At 43.8% G+C, this 25,812-nt stretch overlaps 1 protein-coding gene across 2 annotated transcripts in view; it reads left to right on the top strand.

Annotated features, from left to right (window-relative positions):
* Positions 1 to 25,812, top strand: part of ptpn13 (protein tyrosine phosphatase non-receptor type 13) — a 294,978-nt gene that overhangs the window by 115,675 nt on the left and 153,491 nt on the right. For both annotated transcript variants that reach the window (XM_073065248.1, XM_073065249.1), the window contains exon 8: positions 12,743 to 12,838. In XM_073065248.1, coding sequence (XP_072921349.1) covers positions 12,743 to 12,838 — 96 coding nt within the window. The remainder of the gene's footprint in view (positions 1 to 12,742; positions 12,839 to 25,812) is intronic.

Consider the following 25,812-nt stretch of genomic DNA (forward strand, 5'->3'; position numbering starts at 1 on the left):
AGGCCATTCAGCCCCTCGAGCCAGCACTGCCATTCACTGTGATCATGGCTGATCATCCACAATCAGTGCCCTGTTCCTGCCTTCTCCCCATATCCCTTGACCCCGCTATCTATAAGAGCTCTATCTAACTCTTTCACTCCACTACCTTTAAGAGCTCTATCTAACTCTTTCTTCACTGTGTCACTGATTCAGTCTTCACTACTAGCAGTATGCCCGATGTTGAGTGTGTGATGGAAGTGAAGTGGGTGCAGTTACTGCTCAAAAAGCTGAAAGACCTGAAGGTACACAAGTCACCCGGACCAGAGGAACTGCACCCTAGGGCTCTGAAAGAGGAAGCGTTAGAGATTGTGGTGGCATTGGAAATACCGTAGATTCCGGACTACAGAGCGCACCTGATTTTAAGCCGCTGGCACTAATTTTAGAAATAAAATCATTTTTTTAAATGTAAAGGCCGCACCGGATTTTCGGCCGCAGGTGTCCCACGTTGTAATATGAGATATTTACACAGAAAGATATTACACGTGAGGATTTTTTTAACTTTTAATTAAATCCATATGGTAACAAAAACAAATACATATTGCAAATGCTTTTTTTCGAACCGTGCCCGTACGCGGCTACTTTTAAATATACGTTGCGTATACTTCTTTACTGAACAACATTCCAATATCTCCTAACGACTGGTAAAAAATATATATACTGCAGCCTACCAGGAAAAGTTATTGATACCTTTAACTTAAAAGCAGAGTTCGCTCGGATCCAAAGCCGCTCGCGTAATCCGCTCCCCCCTCCTTTCCGTTTCATCGCAAACGGCATTTAAAAGCAGATTTCGCTCGGATCCAAAGCCGCTCGCGTAATCCGCTCCCCCCTCCTTTCCGTTTCATCGCAAACGGCATTTAAAAGCAGATTTCGCTCGGATCCAAAGCCGCTCGCGTAATCCGCTCCCCCCTCCTTTCCGTTTCATCGCAAACGGCATTTTCCCACAAGACACCGCGAAACCGGGTGTGTCGTCATAGCATCCCGCGATGTAGTACAGAAAACAAATATAGTTTAAACTAAGTAGGGTAGGTAGCACAATGCTTCGAGTGTTTTCCATGTTGATGAGGGTGAGTACAAATGACTGATTTACAATAATTTAATTGTGAAAGTGCGCTTGATTTATCGTACAATTTCATTGGACCTCTGTGAACTACTCATCAATTTTATTGGTCTACTGTTACGAGGCAAAATGTTTACGAGGCGGCATGAAAAAAACCTTGCATTAGCCGCATCGGATTATTGGCCGCAAAGTTCAAAGCTGTTCAAAATGTGGGAAAAAAGTAGCGGCTTAAAATCCGGAATCTACGGTAGTCTTTCAAAATTTATTGGACTCTGGCATGGTGCCACAGGACTGGAAGATTGCAAATGTTACTCCACTCTTTAAGAAAGGAGATTATAGACCAGTTAGCCTGACCTCAGTGGTTGGGAAGATGTTAGGGTCAATTGTTAAGGATGAGGTGACGGAGCACTTGGTGACACAGGACAAGATAGGACAAAGTCAGCATGGCTTCCTTCAGGGAAAATCCTGCCTGACAAACCTGTTGGAATTCTTTGAGGAGATTACAAGTAGACTAGATAGAGGGGATGCAGTGGATGTTGTATATTTGGACTTTCAGAAGGCCTTTGACAAGATGTCACACATGAGGCTGCTTACCAAGTTAAGAGCCCATTGTATTACAGGAAAATTCCTGTACTGGTTAGAGCATTGGCTAATTGATAGAAGGCAGCAAGTGGAAATAAAAGGATCCTTTTCTGGTTGGCTGCCAGTGACTAGTGGTGTTCCGCAGGGCTCAGTGTTGGGACCACATCTTTTTATGCTGTGTATCAATGATTTAGATGATGGAATAGATTGCTGTTGCCAAGTTTGCAGATGTTATGAATATTGGTGGAGGGGCAGGTAGTGTTGAGGAAACAGGTAGGATGCTGAAGGATTTAGACAGATTAAGAGAATGAGCAAGAAAGTGGCAATTGAAATGCAATGTTGGAAAATGCATTGTCATGCAGTTTGGTAGTAGAAATAAATGTCGGGACTGCATTCTCAACGGGGAGAAAATCCAAAAATCTGAGATGCAGAGGGACTTGGAAGTCCTTGTGCAGAACACCTTGAAGGTTAACTTGCAGGTTAATTCAGTGGTTAGGAAGGCAAATGCCATGTTAAGCATTCATTTCAAGAGGTCTAGTGTACAAGAGCAAGGATGTGATGCTGAGACTTTATAAGGCACTGGTGTGGCCTTGAGTATTGTAAACAGTTTTTGGCCCCTCATCTTAGAAAAGCTGTGCTGGCATTGGAAAGGGTCGAGAGGAGGTTCATAAGGATGATTCCAGGAATGCAAGGGTTATCATATGAAGAACATTTGATGGCTCTGTGTCAGTACTCACTGGAATTCAGAAGGATGAGAGGGGATCTCATTGAAACCTTTCAAATGTTGAAAGGCTTAGACAGAGTAGATGTGGAAAGGATGTTTCCCATGGTGGGAGAGTCTAGGACATGAAGGCACAGCCTCAGAATAGAGGGATGCTCTTTCAAAACAGAGATGCAGAGAAATTTCTTTAGCAAAAGGGTGGTGAATTTGTGGAATTTGCTGCCACATGCAACTGTGGAGGCCAGATCGTTGGGTGTATGTAAGGCATTGATTGATGGGTTCTTTATTGGACATGGCATCAAAGGTTACAGGGAGAAGGCTGGGAATTGGGAATGAGGAGAAGATATAAAAAAAGGATCAGCCATGATTGAATGGGCCAGATGGGTCTAATTCTGCTCCCGTGTCTTATGGTCTTGTAGTTTAAAAGAATCTATATGTCAAAAGCTGAATGTATGTTTCCAGTAGGTAGCAGGATAGACTGGACCTCCTGAAAATAAAACACAAGTGACTGACAGAGTACATGACTTACGGCTATTAAACAAGACAAAATTGTAAGACCTTATGTGCAGTAGCATAATCTGTGGTGGGCTTTTGATTTGTTGGGTTGTCATATACCTCTAACTTAATATAAATTTCAGTGTCACAGATTGTAAAATTTTGAGTGTGTAATTCTTCAACAACACTGTTTAATAATCTTTGTTGTTTTGAATTTCATACAATGTGATTTATAGTACAAGGTGCTTCTCTGAAGACTGTTGCTGCAATAGAACTCGTGATCTGACTGGTTGCCTATTCCAAATCCTGCTGTCAATTAATCTGGCTATTATTTTATTCATACATGTGATGATGGTGTATCTGATAAGGCCAGCAGCTTTGATCCAATCTTAGTTCCTTTTGAGAATATTTAGGGTGTATGTAGCTCCAGCCAGTGGGAAGTTTTATTCACTCTGAATTTGGCTGACTTTAATTTTATTGTTGTCTTTCATTTCATACTTGACCAAGTGCTTAGTTGATGCCTGATGTATTTACTTACCAAAGGAAATTCAGCTCTTCAACGTCTGAAACCAAGACCAATACCACACAAAGAAAAGATTTGTGTACAAATTATTGGCAGCACTGTTGATGACCTTGTCATTATTATACATATGCAGAACAGTTCAGTGGTGATGGCTAGTCTGAATTTAGATGGGATTCTATGGACAGGATGCAAGCAGCAGTTTTCCCATTCCTGGTTAACAATTAGAGTTATGATTATCCTGGAACAGCTTGGCTGGTGACATGATTAGTTCTGGTGTATATGTCTTCAGAAATGCATCCAGAATGTTCTTTGGGCTTGTCGCCTTTTCTCTACATTAGATTTGTGTTGTGTGGAGTAAACTGTATTGTCTGAGTATTGGCCTTTGTGATTGTTGATGCCTCAGGATGAAGACCTCCTGAAATGGGATGTCTGTTATGAATCCATCTCTTTTAGCATTGTGGTAGTGTCACAGAACCTGATGGTGGATATCTGTGTACAATAAGGTCACCTGCGATCCCGTATCCAGAACGGCTTTTGCGTAAACTCCCTCTATCCGTAGACCCACACTGGCACGGGGTCCTACCAGCCCATCTGGAATAGAGGGGTGGGCACCCGGTGGTCCCCTGGCTGATCTCTGGGAATGTGTTCCTCCAGAGGCTCCAGTCCGTTCCCTCACTGAGCCTCTCCTAAGTTTCCCGACACCTCCCCCTTCTTAGTCGCAGGGAGGCTTGTCCTCCGCGGAACTCCTTGTCTCTCACAATCCCACCTAAAGTGTCCCTCCTCTCCACAGCTATAGCACACCCTCGGCCGCCCACAGTCCCGCCTGAAATGCCCCTCTTTCCCACAGTTAAAGCACACGCTGCCTGCCGCCCCTCCTCTCCCAGGACGACTCCCACTCCCAACCCACGGCACTGGTCGCCCCTGAGAGTGGGTACCTCCCCTGTCCCTCCCCTCCAGAGGGGATTCTCTACCCCTCAGTGGGTTGTCATTCCTCCACCCAGCCACCACTTCCTGTATCACTGAGGATCGCTCCCTTAGGCCTGCGCCCCTTTTCCGCCCCAACGCTCTCTCTTCCTCCCGCACCTCTCTAATCAATTGCCCGAACGATGGAGGGGAGCCTTTCCTATAAGCCTGCCTAATAGTCCACGCCACCTTGTCCTCCTCCAGAGAGCCACTGAATAACTGACTCATCCTCACGCTAGCCACGTCCGGTGCCTTCACTACCCCCCGGCGCCGCAGCCCCGAGAGCATCCCCTCCATCCTAAATATGTACTCGGAGAGCTTTTCCCCTCTCCGTTGTTCCAGGCGCGGGAACTCTGCTAAAAGCAGCCAGGGTTCCCCTGACAACCCAAACGCTCCCTCCAAAACTTCTATACATTCCTCCACTGAGGCCCCAGGCTTCTCCGCTTTCAACTCCCGAACTGTTTTGGCTGCTAAACCCTTCAAACTTCCCACCAATCGCTGCCGCTTCTCCTCCTCCGAGCCTGGCCACTCCTCTAACATCAAGGACGTATGCTCGATCCAGGTCTCATAGTCCACCTCCCCGTCCGGAGTAGGCTTGGCTCCGGAGAACACCCCCAGCTTCAGCCGTGGCCTCTCGGCCACTCCCACCAGGGAGTTAAGTGCGGCTGCCAGCTCGGAAGCTTCCACCCTACCTGGGGAGTGGGGCCTAGTCACGACTCCCTCCTCCCTCCTCCCTTTGCTAGTGCCTGCCACCTCTCCGGGGTTTTCCTCTAGCTCTAGCTCCTCCTCCAATGTCTCCTCAGCCTCATCCTTGGAGAGGGTGTGGAGCCCCCACACTGACCATCGCCGGCAGTTCCACCGTCCTGACGTCAGCACTCGTACTAACCAACACCCAGCGAGACTCCATTTCTTTACCACACCGTCTAGCTACCAATTCTACCTGCCCCATACCCTTCACCAAACTTAACCCCCGCACTACCGTGTCTCCCGAGACTCGAAAATCCACTCCGCTCACTACGCATGCGTACTGTGCCGGTACACCTTCAAATCGGCACCAGTGAACAATTTTCTCTCTCTCCATTACCCTCACTACCTGCGCGATTCCACAGCCCCCTGACAATCCAATCCCGGGCGAGCACCCCACAAATGTAACACTTACCCAACAGGCTGGTATATGTCTAGGGGAAAAAGGGATCCAGCCACACACCAACCCCGCCTCCCGTACACGCAGGTGCTGTGAGAATCGAGTTTATGCCTCGCGCCCCCCGCCGGCAGTATCAAACTCACAACAAATACCGTTATGAAATACACTTTAAAGAGTTTACTAAAATTAAAAGAGTATTAGGCAGTACAATATATATATACAAGAAAAAAACAAAAGGCGCCAACTTATCAAAGTTCAGTCAGTTTAGTGCACATCGGTGGAGCTCATCCAGCGAACCATTCGACTCCTTGGTGGTCGTCCTCCCGAAACTCCCACTTCGGACTCCCCGGTGGTCTCCCGAGCGCACGTCCTCCTTCCTCGGCGTCTCCCTCCGGACTCTCCAAGCCCGCGCAACCCCCCCCCCCCCCAAGTTCCCAGCCTCACAAAACACAATAACATTCCCCATTGATTAACAAATGAATACAATTACCATATCAGCCATTCTAAAGTGAAACAACGGCAAGAGAAACTTTTAACAGACAAAGAAACATTCCTACTCGTAACAAACCAAAGAAGCCCTTTTTAGTAACATACACAGGACATTGTACCAAACAAAATCAGAGGAATAAGATGCGGTATGATCGAAAGGTGAAGTTTGTTCAATTATTGCCGGGCGACCGGGTCCTTTTACGGAATTTGGGACTCCCTGGTAAGCACAAGTTGGCAGATCGATGGGCGGCCAGCCCCTATGTAATAGAGAGCCAGATGCCGAATCTGCCAGTTTACCGGGTGAAACCTGAGGATGGGAAAGGGCCTATCAAGGTACTCCATCGGAATCACCTGCTGCCGCTGGGTCAAGCGGTGCAGGTGGATATGGAGCCAGAGTGGGAGGTTACGCCTAGTACAAGGACTCTGCGAGGGCGCGGAGAAAGGGAAGAGCCTGCTGCTGAAGAGCGGGGACGGGTCCCTCGCCCGGAAATGGCTACTGATTCGGAAGAGGACGACTCAGATGAGTGGCCCCTGTTCCCATTCGCTGGTGCTCCAGTACCCGGAGAGGAGGCTCCTGGCCCTTCCCATACTGAATTGGGTGAGAGGAGGGAAGGTCTTGAGGGCCAGATGGAGAGGCAGCCAACAGTGGTGGGAGAGAGGATGGAGCCTGAGCGTGAGCCGGAGAGATCTCAGGTGAGGGAGGACCCCCGTGAGGAAGGGGGTGAGGGTCTGTCAGGAAGACCTGGGGTGTCCGAGACAGTGGGTTCGCAGGTGGAGAGGGAGCCCAGTGGGGCAGAAGGGGTATGGAGATCTCAGAGGATTAGGCGCCCCCCCCAGAGCGGTTGACATATGTGGTACCCGGAGAACCGAGTGTGATTTCTACTGCTCTGGGTAGTTATGTCACTGCTTTCTGCACCTGGGTTGGGTTTTGGGTGTTGCAAGAAGCTTTGGGGAACTCTAGTAATGCAATGAGGGCATGACATTTGCTGGTGGGGAGAGAATGTACAATGTTCTGTGTATATTACTAAAAGGCTTCTTTGGTTTGTTACGAGTAGGAATGCTTCTTTGTCTGTTAAAAGTTTCTCTTGCCGTTGTTTCGCTTTAGAATGGCTGATATGGTAATTGTATTCATTTGTTAATCAATGGGGAATGTTATTGTGTTTTGTGAGGCTGGGAACTTGGGGGGGGGGGGGTTGCGCGGGCTTGGAGAGTCCGGAGGGAGACGCCGAGGAAGGAGGACGTGCGCTCGGGAGACCACCGGGGAGTCCGAAGTGGGAGTTTCTGGAGGACGACCAACGAGGAGTCGAATGGTTCGCTGGATGAGCTCCACCGATGTGCACTAAACTGACTGAACTTTGATAAGTTGGCGCCTTTTGTTTTTTTCTTGTGTGTGTATATATATATATATTGTACTGCCTAATACTCTTTTAATTTTAGTAAACTCTTTAAAGTGTATTTCATAACGGTATTTGTTGTGAGTTTGATACTGCCGGCGGGAGCGCGAGGCATAAACTCGATTCTCACAGCACCTGCGTGTACGGGAGGCGGGGTTGGTGTGTGGCTGGATCCCTTTTTCCCCTAGACATATACCAGCCTGTTGGGTAAGTGTTACATTTGACTGGTTGATGATTACACCTTTCAGTTTAGACATGGGTTTTTGTATCTGCTTGGGAAGGTTAGCAAAGATGAGATCATACAGGCTTTCACCCCCTTTTACTGGTTCTGTTTTGCTGTGTACTATAACCCTAGGCTAGTAGCAGTGAGATTCAGAACTTGGCTGAGAAAACATTCTATGCCCTTGCTATCACTGACAATGCCACTGAAAATAAATGCGCATCAGATTTAACTTAAAGTTCTCCTGTCTGCTCTTTCTCAATTATTTTGTTCTTTTCCTCTTGGATTTGAAGTTCTGCACCTTGATTACTGAAGTTTCAGTCAGCAGAAGTAGAAACTCCTGCTATCAATAACCTACTGAATTTTATCGTTTCCTTTCTTTAACGTTCTCAGCTTGAAGGTGGGCAAAATCCAAGTTTTCTTTGTCTGTCTATATAATGGAAATATCTCAGCCTTGGTAACATTTTGGAAAGTCTCTGCTATATTCTAACCAGGATCTTGACTTCCTATCTACAGTGTAATGCTTAGAATTGAACACATTTTCCAGTTTGGGTTTGCTATATAACTTGGTAGAGTGTGACGCCATTTATGATACAATGCATCCTATTTAGTTTATCAGCAGATCTGTCAATTTGTCGCAGAAGCTCAAAAAATTTGTGCTAACCTGCCTAAGTTTCTCGGTGCTTTTGTATGGTTTTCCAAGTCCTACTTTAATAGTGTATACCTTGCATTAGATTTCAACCTTGTATATTTTTGCATTTCATCTTTTTCACGCTCTTTCAACATTTCCCAATATTTTTCTAATTTGAAATTTTAAAAATTATTCCTCTATCGAATTGTTTCTTAGAGTTGTGGACAAAATAATGACCCTTGGTCGTAACTCCTGTTAATATCTGCCATTCACTGGTTTCTGCTTCATAGCTAATTTTGTATCAACATTGCTTCTGCCCTTTAACCTCTGGGTCTTTGATAGAATGCAGCAGAGCCTTTCAGGTGAGAGATTGTCATTATATGGACAGACAAAGTAAACTAGGATTTTGCCCACCTTAAAGCCGAGAAAGTTAAACAAACGTACATCAGAGATAAAATTCAAAGGGTTCTTTTAAACAGGAGATTCTGCTTCTGCTGACTGAAGTTTCACTAACAGAGGAGTAGAAATTCAAATCACAGATACAAGGGAACAAGATAAAGAGGAAAGAGCCAAGAGAACTTTAGGTTACATTTGATTTGCTGAAAGGAAAATGGAATTAAATGTTGAACAGCTCTTGATAGTGTCAATGGTAGCAAGAGTATAGAATATCCTTTGTGCCAAATTTGAAAAGTAACATCCAGACATCACATTAATCAATGACATTTTGGGATTTCATCTATACACAAAAAAAGCGTGAAGGGGGGGGGATCTAAAATGGACACTGAGCCTCAGGCCTTCATTTCACCAAGAGAATAAATTTCGTTAGGTATAATTAGAATATGATCTTTGCAGTGAAATTAAGCAGCAACATGCAAGAGAATAGAGCCTATGGAGACACGGCAGGTCTTTTGGGAGCAGGAAGAAAGAAGGACACAGTTAATGAAGGATTTGCCCAGCCAATGAAGGCAATCGATAGCATTCAACTAGAATAGAAGTACAGAAACTGTAAGCATTACTTAGCAGAAGCAGTTTTAGTTTCAATATGAATTTTTTTTTTGCACTGTTACTAATTTGGGTGTATGATGCAAAAAGGTAGCTACTATTTATCATGCTCATGTCCTTAATATTAAACTCAATTTAAATCCCTTTATTATAAATAAGGCAAATACTTTGTACATGAAAGTGAAATAGTTTGAAATATGAAGTTCCATGGAATTTTACAATAAAATGATATTTCAAATTCTTATTTCTTTGATACATTTGTAGATTTTGGGCGGTTTTGTTGATTCCCCAATACTTGGGGGAAAAAAATCAAGATGTGTCTTTGATGGTTGTCCAATGGCACAAGTTGTACTCGTAGGTTTGGTGAAGTCCCCCTCACTACCCCATTCATACTCCTACCATTCTCAAAGCTAATTTTGCTAATGGATTCTGCATTCAAATCTGGATATTAAACATTAAATATAATGTCACTTAATTTAAAGATCAAAGAAATGAAAGTATTTTTCTAAAAAAGTACTTTATAAATCTATGCCAACAGTATTGTCTTTAATGTGACTTTTTTGTGTACCTAAAAACAGAAAAAAAAGAATTTTTAATTAGGGAGATAATGCCCAAATATGCCATCTAGCCAAAATAGCTGTTCTTTGGCATCAGTTCAAACCTGATGCTAAGAACTGACATGATGAAAAGTCTATTTCAAGTCAATAACTTGCTAGAACAATGTATCTATTATGTGAGCTCACTTTGCTTTATTTCCAGTTATGTGCAAAGCCTTCATGTCTTTCTGGGGCATATGCTGCTTGCGTCGTTGCACTGAGTGTGTGCACTGATCTCGCCCGATTTGTCATGCAAGGATTCTTATTCAATTCATGTCTCGAATGTAAAGATAGATAATCAATTGATGATGATGGGAAGTGGAAGTTGAATCTTATATTTCTAATTAATTATTCACTTTTTAAAATAATAGGTATTTTGAAGGAAACAAAATACTGTATGTTAGCTGCTGCAACATACAAGAACATTCCTAATAGATCCAGGTGGGATCAATCACTACGGAATCTTTTCTTGTTTACTGCTAGTTTATGACATTGTTCCAGTCTTTTTAAGTTGTATTAAGCAGGAAGCCATGATGTTTGCAACCAAAATAATTGAACTGGTTCTGCTTTAATTATTTGATAAGAACTCAATTATTATGCATTGCAATATTTGCTCAGATAATGTGGGCAGATTTGGGTTCAGAGTTGATGTGTTGCTGTCATTGTAAGTAAATCAGAATTTTAATTAGGTATACCTCTGCTGCTTTCCTCCATTGTGAGCCTCAATTTGAATTTAAGACTACTTGAGTATTGAAAATACTATCTCAAGGAAGCCTTTATTCCCACAGAATAGGCATAAATCAAACAATTTTATGGTACTGGTGATAAGAAGGTGAAAACTTTAGTGCAGCAAAGAGATCAAGTACAGAAATAATTAAAATCTAGATACAAATATTGATTAAAATCCGAATATAACATGTTGACCTTTATCTCGTGTGAATATATAAAGATCTGAATATTATGGTTTCATTTAGTAACAAGAATATTCCATTTAGTTCTTGACAGTGTTCCTCTGGGAGGGAAATATTAGCCTTGATGTAGCATTGATGGATGATCAAAGATTTGAATTAATAGAGTACAAGTTGCATAAAATAGACTTGTATTCAACTGAATGTAGTAGATTAAGGGATGATCTAATTGAGGTTAAAGGTTAAAGAATCCAGTAGCATAGATAGGAAGAAGCTACCTCCTCTGGTCAGAGAATACAGAAGGCAGTCAATTGGATAAGAGTGGCTGGTTAATACAGAAGTTAGGATATTCTTCTTGTACAAAAGAAAATCTGGAAAACCTCAAAAAGTAGGGATGATCAAACGTTTCTATATTAAGGGGCAGTGATCTATAACTTTGGAATTCTTTGAGGAAGTTGTTTATACTGTTAGTATACTGTTTAGATTGACAAAAAGTGTAAGATGTTACAACAAAAATTATTGGAAAAAATAAAAGCTGGTAGTATAAAAGGTAACAGTTTGGCATGGATATAGTATTAGCAGGCTAACAGGAAATAATCAATTAGGTATAAATGGACATCTGTCTGGTTGGTAAGGTGTTAAAAGTGGGGCACTATGGTGGCTTAAATTTGTATAAATACAGATTGAAAACCCCTTATCTTTGGAGTTTGTCAGCTTGGGAAGGCAGTCCATCTAAGAGAGGGAAAACTGATTTCAAACCTCCGCTGCCTTGCGGCCATACCCACTTGTGGGAAAGGCTTCGGGAGTAAAACCCTGAGGACAAATCCAGAGCTGGAGTCCCTAAGGCAGTCCGACGTTGCCTTCAACCTCGTTCTGGCAACTCCTGCGATGACACTGGTGCCAAGCTGTACCGGCCTTTGCCCTTCCCTTGGACAACATCGGTGTCGTGGAGAGGGGAGACTTGCAGCATGGGCAACCAACGGTCTTCCATACAACCTTGCCCAGGCCTGTGCCCTGGAGAGGATACTCCCAACAGACTTTCCAGGTGCAGATCCATGGTCTCGTGAGACTAACAGTAGCCACCACCCCTTATCCAAAATTTTTGGGGCCGGAAGTTTATCAGATTTTGGTTTTTGGAAGTGTGATAGCTTAGGATTGGCATCATTTCTGACTCTGAATTTTTGCACCACTGATAAGCAGTCTTTGTTCATAATGCATACATAACATAAAAGTTATTACGTACCATTAATATAATGAAGATACAATAGACTATTTCTGGTGTTAAGTTTTCATCAGTGATGATTTTTGCATACTCAATGAATTTTCTACTGCTTTATGATCAGCAAATGGTTTATCTTTAAAAAATGAAAGCCTTGCCTTTTTAAAAATTTCTGCAACCAGCCTGCTGAATATTTGCAATTACCTTAAATTTTCAATTGGTCATGATAGAGCTTTGTTTGTTCCACGATCAGCATATTGTTAAGTGGCATATGTTCACTCCAAAGCCTATGAATCCACTTTTTCAGTGCACGATTAAGATCTTCATTTTTTCATGTTTTTCTGTTTCTTATTAATTTCTGTTCGTTACATATGTGAGGTCACTTCTCAGAAGCACCTGTGATGTGCAGAGACCTGCATATCACCCAGGAACCTTCCCAGCGTCTTTTCCATTTGTGGTGTCATGTCAGCACTCAAAAAAAAAAAATTGGATTTTGGATGGGGGCGGGGCTCAACCTGTATGTCGTGAAAAAACACCAATAGTACGTTTGCTAAGTTTGCCAATGTCACAAAGGAAGTAAGCTGTAAAGGGAAATGAACCAGCATGGTTGTTCATAAAATTCCATATAACAGTAATTAACTTATTTTGATTAACTTGTTTTGATGGATTTGGTGGTGGTTGGGGTGGGAGGTGTTACAAATCATTGTTTGCATTTTGCTCCAGTCACGTAATGTTGGCATCCTTTTTCATGTTTTAAAGAAGCTGCAGAGGTACGTTCACCTTGTCATAGTGACACATATAGTGCATCAAGCGAGAGCCCTTCTCTTACTTCTTCTGACCTGGATTATCGACAAGGTAACTTTTAATATACAAATCTGTCAGGTTTTTTTTGATTAACTCTGACCCCCAGGTTAAAGTCTGGTAACTGTATCCAACTCAACCTCCTAGCCTATCAACCTCTCTTCCTGCCCCTGACTCGTATGAGGTTGCAAATAATTCCCATTCCCAGTCCATTCAAGCGAGTTTGCCTCGTGTCCTTAATCAAAATAAAACACATTCAAATGTTGTCCGGTCATGCTCTTCTTTGCCAAGCATTTAACTTCAAAATTCATGCTGATCATTCGGGTCACCCTAATCATTCTCTCTGAGCTGCAGAACTAAGCAGACATATCTGAGGGCACAATACAGTAAAAATGTGATAATTCAGCATGCTCAGGACTTTGCTGAACTAGCAAATCTTCCACATGATTGAATGGAATTGTTACTAATATCACAGCATACTTTCATTCCCCTTTTCTGGGATGTTAAGCAGTATTATAAAAAACATTCCTTTGAACCAGGTAAGCTTGAAGGTAGTGCAGGAGCCAGGGCTCTGAGGAGCTGAAAGGGAGCACAACAAATGTCACCGGTGAGTCAGAAGCTGAACCGTTGCGATTTCTGAACGTGGACGATCTGAGCCTCTCTGCCATGTGCATGTTTCATCTTTTCAGTCTCGCCGAATCATTTTTTGTGACAGATCATACCAGCGTGCACAATCTTCTCTAATGTGCTACAAAATAAGCTTGTTCCTCCTTGCCTATGTTACTGCAGATAGTTCCCCAAGTCTTAGCTATTCCTCCTGTTGTGGCTGCATCACATCTGCTGTGAATCTAGTCTTTGTTCTCTATGTATTAAGATCATCTGATTCTTCAGTCTCAATCCTGTCATCCATCAATGTGAGCTTAGCTTGAGCATATGTGTATTATGATGACCTATCAAATCAAGTTTACTAGTCGTTCAAACCACACATGGATAACAGCTGAATGAGACAGTGTTTCTCTTGGGCCAAGGTGCAAAAACATGCATGCGCATTCAAAATGATGAGAAAGGAAGGAACAAAAAAAAAGTCACGTAAGAAAATGTATTTTTAGTCCATGACCCTGAGCAACACATCCCACAAATTGATGGTTCCCAGCAGTCCAGCCTGTAATTCCGCCGATCCAACACTTGGGCAGAACCATTGGGAGAGGACACTGCCAACTGAGTTCAGATGCCACACAAGCCCTCGGACTGAGGTCAAGTCCTCAAGGCGACGCTGCTGCCTCGCTGCCCGTCTCGCCACCAAACAATGTCCAACAGGGTCTTGCGATTGCAAAGTAAACATCCAAGACAGTCACTGGTGGTTTCACTGCATGCTGCCTTCGCGCCAACTTGATGGCACCAACTCCGGTGCCTCCGAGTAGCAGGCAGCAGCATGGTCTGCACCCAGGTCATCTTTTCCTGAGGCCCAACAGCCCGGCTCGACGTGACTTTCTCGGCCAACTGGGCTGACTCACCTTCTCTGAACCAACAGTCGGCTCTTACAACACCTCGGCCGGGTACTCCGAGCATTGAGCAGCTCACTGATGTGGTGGACTGCTGTACACATAGTTATTGGAGTCAAGAATAGTCTCACTCTGTACAAAAACACATTTAACAAAAGAAAAAGCACCTTTGATTGGCCCCCAAGAAGCTGCTGCATGTATACTCGTCGCCATCTTACCGGAAGTTTAGTTGAATTTCAGGTTCACAAACCATTGACTACTTCATGCTCAGACTAATCCTTTAACATCCATGATTGCTGATTTTACTTTGAACCAGGATGATTGGAGTCCCTATGGTCCACATGACCCCCTAACTTCCAATCTTATATGCTTTTCATTCCAAAGGTAACCAGCTTGTGAGCTAACCCAAGCACGGTGGGTGTTGACTTGATCCATGGTGCTGTCAAGTCCGTTCTTGTCCAATTCAAAACGTACTTTTCCTACTTTCTTCTTGACTTTCCATCATTTTCAGCTCCTCCGAAATTGTGCTCCCAATCTGCAAAATTCACCATCCCTCTCATCCATTTTTTTTTTTGAAAGACATTTACTCCTGATGAAACACCACTGGATTAAAACACACAGACTTATGTTGTTGCCTGCAGTTCGTGCGCAGCTCAGTGGAGATGAAACGTGACAAACTGCCCATGTTTAGTTCCAACACGAGGAAATCTGCAGATGCTGGAAATTCAAACAACACACACACAATACTGGTAGAATACAGCAGGCTAGGCAGCATCTATAGGGAGAAGCGCTGTCGACGTTTCGGGCCGAGACCCCTTGTCAGGACTAACCAAAAGGAAAGATAGTAAGAGATTTGAAAGTAGTCATTTCAAATCTCTTACTATCTTTCCTTTCGGTTAGTCCTGACGAAGGGTCTCGGCCCGAAACGTCGACAGCGCTTCTCCCTATAGATGCTGCCTAGCCTGCTGTATTCTACCAGTATTTTCTGCATGTTTAGTTCCTCCCACTTTAGTAATTCCTAGACCTAGGTAGGTCTATCATGAGCAACACGCACAAAATGCTGGGGGAACTCAGCAGGCCAGGCAGTATCTAGGAAAAGAGTACAGTTGATGTTTCGGGCCAAAACCCCCAGTCCTGCCAAAGGTTTTCGGCCTGAAACGTCAACTGTACTCTTTTCCTAGATGCTGCCTGGCCTGCTGAGTTGCTGGGATTTCCAGCATCTGCACATTTTCTCTTGTTTGTGATTGGATCTGTCATGAGTCTGGAATTCAAAACTGATTTGGGGATTCGTGGCCTGAAGATGCAAATGAAAAAGGAAGTTAAGCCTATTTGTTTTTACTAATTAAACTGAATTAATTAGGGTAACTCAGTAGATAAAAGACAATAGACAATAGGTGCAGAAGTAGACCATTCGGCCCTTCGAGCCTGCACCACCATTTTGAGATCATGGCTGATCAATTCCTATCAATACCCGGTTCCTGCCTTGTCCCCATATCCCTTGATTCCCCTATCCATAAGATACCTATCTAGCTCCTTCTTGAAAGCATCCAGAGAATTGGCCTCCACTACCTTCTGAGGCAGTGCATTCCAGACCCCCACAACTCTCTGGGAGAAGAAGTTTTTCCTTAACTCTGTCCTAAATGACCTACCCCTTATTCTCAAACCATGCCCTCTGGTACTGGACTCTCCCAGCATCTGGAACATATTTCCTGCCTCTATCTTGTCCAATCCCTTAATAATCTTATATGTTTCAATCAGATCCCCTCTCAATCTCCTTAATTCCAGCGTGTACAAGCCCAGTCTCTCTAACCTCTCTGCGTAAGACAGTCCAGACATCCCAGGAATTAACCTCGTGAATCTACACTGCACTTCTTCTACAGCCAGGATATCCTTCCTTAACCCTGGAGACCTTTTTCACTACCTGCTGCACTTGCTCATTCACCTTCAGTGACTGATGAACAAGGACTCCGAGATCTCTTTGTATTACTCCCTTACCCAACTCTACACTGTTCAGATAATAATCTGCCTTCCTGTTCTTACTCCCAAAGTGGATATCCTCACACTTATTCACATTAAACGCCATCTGCCAAGTATCTGCCCACTCACCCAGCCTATCCAAGTCACCCTGAATTCTCCTAACATCCTCATCACATGTCACACTGCCACCCAGCTTAGTATCATCAGCAAATTTGCTGATGTTATTTTCTATGCCTTCATCCAAATCATTAACGTAAATTGTAAACAGCTGTGGTCCCAATACCGAGCCCTGTGGCACCCCACTAGTCACCACCTGCCATTCCGAGAAACACCCATTCACCGCTACCCTTTGCTTTCTATCTGCCAGCCAGTTTTCTATCCATGTCAATGCCTTCCCCCCGATGCCCTGAGCTTTGATTTTACCCACCAATCTTCTATGTGGGACCTTATCAAATGCCTTCTGAAAATCGAGGTACACTACATCCACTGGATCTCCCCCGTCTAACTTCCTGGTTACATCCTCGAAAAACTCCAACAGATTAGTCAAGCATGTTTTACCCTTGGTAAATCCATGCTGGCTCGGCCCAATCCTATCACTGCTATCTAGATATGCCACTATTTCATCCTTAATAATGGACTCTAGCATCTTCCCCACCACCGATGTCAGGCTGACAGGTCGATAGTTCTCTGTTTTCTCCCTCCCTCCTTTCTTAAAAAGTGGGATAACATTAGCCATTCTCCAATCCTCAGGAACTGATCCTGAATCTAAGGAACATTGGAAAATGATTACCAATGCATCCACAATTTCCAGGGCCACCTCCTTTAGTATCCTAGGGTGCAGACCATCTGGACCTGGGGATTTGTCAGCCTTCAGTCCCATCAGTCTTCTCATCACCGTTTCCTTCCGAATGTCAATCTGTTTCATTTCCTCTGTTACCCTATGTCCTTGGCCCATCCATACATCTGGGAAATTGCTTGTGTCTTCCTTAGTGAAAACGGATCTAAAGTACTCATTAAATTCTTCTGCCATTTCTCTGTTTCCCATAACAATTTCACCCAATTCATTCTTCAACCGCCCAACATTGTTCTTAACTATCTTCTTTCTCTTCACATACCTAAAAAAGCTTTTGCTATCTTCCTTTATATTCCTGGCTAGCTTGCGTTCGTACCTCATTTTTTCTCCCCGTATTGTCTTTTTAGTTAAGTTCTGCTGTTCCTTAAAAACTTCCCAATCATCTGTCCTCCCACTCACCTTAGCTCTGTCATATTTCCTTTTTTTTAATGCTATGCAGTCTCTGACTTCCTTTGTCAACCACTGTGGCCCCTTTCCCCCCTTTGAATCCTTCCTTCTCTGGGGGGATGAACTGATTTTGCACCTTGTGCATTATTCCCAAGAATACCTGCCATTGCTGTTCCACTGTCTTTTCTGCTAGGCTATCCGTCCAGTCAACTTTGGCCAGCTCCTCCCTCATGGCTCCATAGTTTCCCCTGTTCATCTGCAACACTGACACCTCCGAGCTGCCCTTATCCTTCTCAAATTGCAGATAAAAGCTTATCATATTGTGATCACTACCTCCTAATGGCTCCTTTACTGCGAGATCGCTTATCAAATCCTGTTCATTACATAACACTAAATCCAGAATAGTCTTGTCCCTGGTCGGCTCTCGTACAAGCTGTTCCAAGAATGCATCCCTTAGGCATTCTACAAACTCCCTATCCTGTGGTCCAGCACCAACCTGATTCTCCCAGTTCACCTGCATGTTGAAATCCCCCATAACTACTGCGACATTACCTTTGCCACATGCCAATGTTAACTCCCTATTCAACTTGCACCCAATATCCATGCTACTGTTTGGTGGCCTGTAGACAACACCCATTTGGGTCCTTTTGCCCTTACTGTTCCTCAGTTCTATCCACACCCTGACCCTATGTCCCCCCCTTGCAAAGGACTGAATCTCATTCCTCACCAACAGGGCCACCCCACCCCCCTCTGCCCACATTTCTGTCCCTACGATAGCACGTATACCCTTGTACATTCATTTCCCAGGTCTGATCTCCCTGCAGCCATGTCTCCGTTATCCCAACAACATCATAGTTACCCATTCGCACCATGGGCTTCAAGCTCATCCGCCTTATTCCTGACACCCGTGCATTCAGATATAGAATTTTAACCTATTTCTCCTTTCTCTGTTTGAATCGCTGCCTATTGCTGCTTTAACCCAGCTCCCCGAACTCCCATCGGGCTATACACCCCTAGAATTTTATTGTCCTTCCTACATTTACTTATTCTTTCAACACATTTAACTCCATGTTCCGTCAGACCATCCCTCTGTACACGACTCCTCCTTGTCCACTTGTTCGGCGCACCTTCCTCTACTACACACTTAATATTCCGGAAACCGAGTAGTCCCCACCTGTCCTTTATTCTTCCTCTCGCTATCCTCTCTCACATTCTGGATCCCTGCCCCTGCAAGATTTTGTTTAAACCCCCCCCCCCCCCCCAAGAAGCTCTAGCAAAACTTCCCTGCAAGAATGTTAGTACCCGCTTCCAGTTCAGGTGTAAAACCGTCCCCTTCGGAACATGATCCCACCTCCCTGGAACAAGGCCAATTATCTACAAACCTGAAGCCCTCCCTCCTGCACCAACCTCACAGCCACGTATTAATCTGTATAATCCTTCTGTTCCTTGCCTCACTCGCATGTGGCACAGGTAGCAATCCTGAGATTGTTACCCTGGAGGTCCTGCTCTTCAGCTTCGCACCTAACTCCCTGAACTCCCTACGCAGGACCCGCTCACTCATCCTACCCACATTATTGGTCCCTACATGGGACCACAACATCTGGATTCTTGCCCTCCCTCTCGCGAATAACCTGCACCCGATCTGAGATGTCTCGGACCCCGGCACCAGGAGAAGCAACATACCATCTGAGACTCCCGATCTTCCCCACAAAAATCTCCTATCCGCCCCCCTAGGACTATAGAATCCCCTATCAATACCGCTCTCTTCTCTCTCCCTCCTCCCCTTCCTAGTCGAGGGTCCAACCTCAGTGCCAGAGACAGGACCACTGCAGCTTGTTCCTGGTAGGTCATCCCCACCAACAGTATCCAAAATTGGTACTACTTATTTTTTGATGGAACAGCCACAGGGGTGCTCTTCTCTCTCTGTCTGCTCCCCCGCCGCCTCTCTTGATTGTCACCCATTTGCCTACCTCCTGTCTTTTCGGTGTGACTACCTCCCGATAACTCTTATCTATCTCTGCCTCTGCCTCTGCCTCCCGAATGATCCGTAGTTCATCCAGCTCCTGCTCCAATTCCCCTAACTCGGTCTGATAGGAGCTGCAGCTGGATGCACCTATTGCAGGTGTGGTCAATCAGGGACAACTCAGATCAGGCAGCGTCTCTGAAAGGAATAGAGGGGTGACATTTCAGGACCTGGGAAGGAAGAGGAGTGAAGCCAGAATAAGAATGTGGGACGAAGGGGAAAGGAGTACAAGCTGGAAAGTGATAAATGAAGCCAGGTGGAGGGGGAGGTAGGTGGGTGGGGGTAGGGGAATAAAGTGAGAAGCTGGGAGGTGATAGTTGGAAAAGATAAAGGGCTGAAGAAGAACAAATCTGGTAGAAATGAAGAGTGGATCACAGAAGAAAGGAGAGGAGAAGGGGCACCAGAGGGAGGTGATAAGCAGGTGAGGAGAAGAGAAGGAGTAAGAGGGAGGCCAGAATAATCAATGGAAAAGGAGGGAATGGGGAAGGGAGAAAATACTGGAAGTTAGAGAATTCAGTGTTCATGCTGTTAGGTTGAAGGCTATCCAAAAGGAATATGAGTGGCCTCATCATGGCAGTAGAGAAGACCATCAGCTAACATACTGAAATGAAATTGGAAGTGGAATTAAAATGTTTGGCCACCGGGAAATCCTCCCTGTTGCAAATGCAGCAAAGATGCTCAATGGAGCAGTTTTCCAATCTACGTTGTGTCTCGCCGATGCAGAGGAGGCCATAGTAATTATCTCTGAACATCAGAAGCATTTAAACAAAAAAAACCCTGAGATTTAAACAAGAGAACAGGTTCTACTTGTTATCTTTGTTCTTAATTAAGATAAACTTAGCATGGGTTTAAGGCTAGAACATTTTATTTACAGAATGGCTTCAGCTCAACACTGAGCGTGTGCAGCCAGCTCACCAATGTCATATCAAGTTCGGAGTGAACTGCCCACATTGCCCACTGGGAAATTAAGTTCTTTATTATGTACACACGTAATAACACATCTTCCCCCTTTAAAGGAAGACTAACATAATACCATGTCCTCAAAAACCTGCAAGGAACAATCATCCTTTCCAACAAAAGTATCTACACTAACTTAATTGTAATGAGCAAATGTAGTCCCTTATTCACTCATCAACTTTCAATCAGTGGTTTGATTATCCTTTTTGGTCTGGTATTTGTTTCCATTGATGTATTGCTTTAATTTGTTGAGTTTGTATTAGTGTCTTTCTGAGAACTCTGATACAGTTTTTACATCTGCTGGCCACTTTGGTGTGCTGACAAGTGACTTGTCACAGCTATGGGATTGAGCTTGTGATCATAAATCCACACAGTTCCTTCTCAGAGGTGTCCCTCACTCCGTCTGGATCTGGTAAGAATCTGAAGCTACTCTTTAATGGACCACGTGCCTGAATTGTGGTCTTGGATTCACACTTCATCCCCAGGCTTCAGGGTTGGTAGGCTTTTTGCAGTCTCGTCGTGATACTGACTGTTTCTGTTTTTCTTGTCCTTTTTCTTTAGCCAGTTTGATTTTGTGTGCTGCATTAGGTGTCATGCACTGGAAGGTTAATGCATATGTGTCAACCCACCAGCATTTGGGCAGGTGGAAGGCCATCCTGCAGTGGCACACTTCTGTAAATCATCAGACTTTTGTGGAAATCCTCTCGTCCATTGTGTGCCTTCTTCATGAGGCCCTTCACTACCTTGACCAAACTCTCTGCTAGGCCATTAGATTTCTGTGATGTGGGCTTGAAGTTATATGTTGAATCCTTCCAATCATGAGCAAAAGATTCGAATTCATGGTTCAAAAATCGTGGACCATTGACGGATACAACCTCACGTGGAACTCCATGCCTCACAAACACAGCTTTCAGGAAGGTGATGGCTGCTTTGCTGGATGTTGATTGCAGTGTTGCAACCTCTGGGTTACTGGAAAAGTAGTCTGTTACAATAATATGACTCTTAGCATTACAAACAGACAAATCCACTCCAACTTTGAAAGTATGGCCTATCTGGTACAGGGTGTAGTGTAAGCGGTTCTGCTTGATTCTTTGGTCTATAATTAAGGCATTGTTCACTTGAAGCAGAGGTCTGGCTGATGTCTTGGTTTCTTTTTGCTAAGTACCTCACTTCCTGAGCTTTACATTTCCATTTATCCTCACCGAGGTGCCCTTCATGAATCTTTTGGAGCATTTCCTTCCATTCAACACTGGAATCACAGGTCTGTTCCCTTTTGAAGGCCATATTTCAACTACCAATAGTTCAGCTCTGCATGCCCAATAATCCCAAATGCACATTGGACAATCGTTCTTGGTTGCTGGCCATCCTTTTTGGATTAGTTCTTTGAGTAATTTCATTGTTCTGTCCGTCCCTACTGCTTTCATAATCTTCTCTGTTCTATTGGGAGATACTGGAATGGAGGTGACAGTCATGTCAACATTGTCCTGTATCTCAGCATTAATCTCTTGGTCACTCTTTTCTTTCTTGTTGACTGCTCGAGACAGCACATCAGCAGCAAACATGTATTTTCTTGGTTTTTAGGCCATATTCACGTTGTATTTCTGCAGCTTTATCAACATGCACTAAATCCTTATGGGACAGTCAGTGGTTTGAACATAATTGAAACCAATGGGTTATGGTCTGTCTCCACTTCAAAAGCTTGTCCATAGAGTGACCTAAGTGATGCTGACACAGTAGAGAGTAGTCAGGTAAGTCGCCATTCCCAGGAAATGTCTCCCCTCTTACTTGTTTTGGGGCCTCTCCAAGTTTCCAGTGGCGGACATCTTTCTTATAACCATATAACCGTATAACAATTACAGCACGGAAACAGGCCATCTCGGCCCTTCTAGTCCGTGCTGAACGCTTACTCTCAGCTATTCCCACTGACCCGCACTCAGCCTATAACCCTCCATTCCTTTCCTGTCCATATACCTATCCAATTTGCTTTAAATGACAATACTAAAACCTGCCTCTACCACTTCTACTGGAAGCTCATTCTACACAGCTAACACTCTCTGAGTAAAGAAATTCCCCCTTGTGTTACCCTTAAATTTTTGCCCCCAAAGTCTCAACTCATGTCCTCTTGTTTGAATCTCCCCTACTCTCAATGGAAAAAGCCTATCCATGTCAACTCTATCTATCCCCCTCATAATTTTAAATACCTCTATCAAGACCCCCCTCAACCTTTTATGCTCCAAAGAATAAAGACCTAACTTGTTCAATCTTTCCTGTAACTTAGCTGCTGAAACCCAGGTAACATTCTAGTAAATCTTCTCTGTACTCTCTCTATTTTGTTGACATCTTTCCTATAATTCGATGACCAGAACTGTACACAATCCTCCAAATTCGTCCTTAACAATGCCTTGTAAAATTTTAACATTACATCCCAACTCCTATACTCAATGCTCTGATTTATAAAGGCCAACATACCAAAAGCTTTCTTCACCACCCTATCCACATGAGAATCCACCTTCAGGGAACTATGCACCATTATTCCTAGATCACTCTGTTCTACTGCATTCTTCAATGCCCTACCATTTACCATGTATGTCCTATTTGGATTATTCTTCCTACAAAATGTAGCACCTCACACTTATCAGCATTAAACTCCATCTGCCATCGCTCAGCCCACTCTTCTAACTGGCCTAAATCTCTCTGCAAACTTTGAAAACCTACTTCATTATTCACAATGCCACCTACCTTAGTATCATCTGCATACTTACTAATCCAATTTACCACCCCATCATCCAGATCATTAATGTATATGACAAATCACATTGGACCCAGTACAGATCCCTGAGGCACATCACTAGTCACCGGCCTCCAACCTGACAAACAGTTATCCACTACTACTCTCTGGCATCTCCCATCCAGCCACTGTTGAATCCATTTTACTACTTCAATATTAATACCTAGCGATTGAACCTTCCTAACTAACTTTCCGTGCGGAACCTTATCAAAGGCCTTACTGAAGTCCATATAGACAACATTCATTGCTTTACCCTCGTCAACTTTCCTCGTAACCTCTTCAAAAAATTCAATAAGATTTGTCAAACATGACCTTCCACGCACAAATCCATGTTAACTGTTCCTAATCAGACCCTGTCTATCTAGATAATTATATATACCATCTCTAAGAATACTTTCCATTAATTTACCCACCACTGATGTCAAACTGACAGGCCTATAATTGCTAGGTTTACTCTTAGAACCCTTTTTAAACAATGGAACCACATGAGCAAAACACCAATCCTCCGGCACCATCCCCGTTTCTAATGACATTTGAAATATTTCTGTCAGAACCCCTGCTATTTCTACACTAACCTCCCTCAAGGTCCAAGGGAATATCCTGTCAGGACCTGGAGATTTATCCACTTTTATATTCCTTAAAAGCACCAGTACTTCCTCCTCTTTAATCATCATAGTTTCCATAACTTCCCTACTTGTTTCCCTTACCTTACACAATTTAATATCCTTGTCCTTAGTGAATACTGAAGAAAAGAAATTATTCAAAACCTCCCCCATCTCTTTCGGCTCCACATATAGCTGTCCACTCTGATTCTCTAAGGGACCAATTTTATCCCTCACTATCCTTTTGCTATTAATATAACTGTAGAAACCCTTTGGATTTATTTTCACCTTACTTGCCAAAGCAACCTCGTATTTTTTAGCTTTTCTAATTTCTTTCTTAAGTTTCTTCTTACATTCTTTATATTCCTCGAGCACCTCATTTACTCCATGCTGCCTATATTTATTGTAGATATCTCTCTTTTTCCTAACCAAGTTTCCAATATCCCTTGAAAATCATGGCTCTCTCAAACTTTTAACCTTTCCTTTCAACCTAACAGGAACATAAAGATTCTGTACCCTCAAAATTTCACCTTTAAATGACCGCCATTTCTCTATTACATCCTTCCCATAAAACAAATTGTCCCAATCCACTCCTTCTAAATCCTTTTGCATCTCCTCAAAGTTAGCCTTTCTTCAATCAAAAATCTCAACCCTGGGTCCAGTCCTATCCGTCTCCATAATTATATTGAAACTAATGGTATTGTGATCACTGGACCGGAAGTGCTCCCCAACACATGCCTCTGTCATCTGACCTATTTCATTCCCTAACAGAAGATCCAACACTGCCCCTTCTCTAGTCGGTACCTCTATGTATTGCTGCAAAAAACTATCCTGCACACATTTTACATCCTCCAAACCATCCATCCCTTTTACAGTATGGGCTTCCCAGTCTATGTGTGGAAAGTTAAAATCTCCCACAATCACAACCCTGTGCTTACTACAAATATCTGCTATCTCCTTGCAAATTTGCTCCTCCAATTCTCGCTCCCCATTAGGTGGCCTATAATACACCCCTATAAGTGTTACTACATCTTTCCCATTCCTCAATTCCACCCAAATAGTCTCCCTAGACAAGCCCTCTAATCTATCCTGCCAGAGCACCGCTGTAATATTTTCTCTGACAAGCAATGCAACACCTCCCCATCTTGTCCCTCCGATTCTATCACACCTGAAGCAACGAGATCCAGGAATATTTAGTTGCCAATCGCACCCCTCCTGCAACCATGTTTCACTAATAGCTATAACATCGTATTTCCAGGTATCAATCCATGCTCTAAGCTCATCCACCTTTCTTACAATGCTCCTAGCATTAAAATAAATGTATTTAAGAAATTCTCCACCTCTTCCTCTCTGTTTATCTCTAACGGTACAAAGAACTTTACTGTCTTCTTTTTCTTCCTTCTCCCATACATCTGTTCCTACACTCTGGTTCCCCTCCCCCCTCACATCTAGTTTAAGTCCACTGGAGCCTCTCTGGCAAACCTACCCGCAAGAATATTTGTCCCCCTCCAGTTCAGATGTAAACTGTCCCGCCGGAACAGGTCCCACCTTCTCTGGAAAACTGCCCAATTAACTATAAATCTGAAGCCCTCCCTCCTGCACCATGTCTTCAGCCACATGTTGATCTGCACTATCTTACTATTTCTAAACCCACCTGCATGTGGCACTGGTAGCAATCCTGAGATTGCTATCCTGGAGGTCCTGTCCTTTAACTTGGCACCTAGCTCCCTAACCTCACTTTTCAGGACCTCCTCACTCATCCTACCCACGTCATTGGTCCCTACATGGACCACGACATCCAGCTGCTCACCCTCCCTCTTGAGAATACTGAGAACTCGATCCGAGATATGGCGGACCCTGCCACCAGGGAGGCAACAGACCATCCGGGATTCTCGATCTCTTCCACAGAACCTCCTATCTGTCCCCCTAACTATCGAAT

The sequence above is a fragment of the Hemitrygon akajei genome, chromosome 13 (assembly GCF_048418815.1).
Source record: "Hemitrygon akajei chromosome 13, sHemAka1.3, whole genome shotgun sequence".
Taxonomy (NCBI): domain Eukaryota; kingdom Metazoa; phylum Chordata; class Chondrichthyes; order Myliobatiformes; family Dasyatidae; genus Hemitrygon; species Hemitrygon akajei.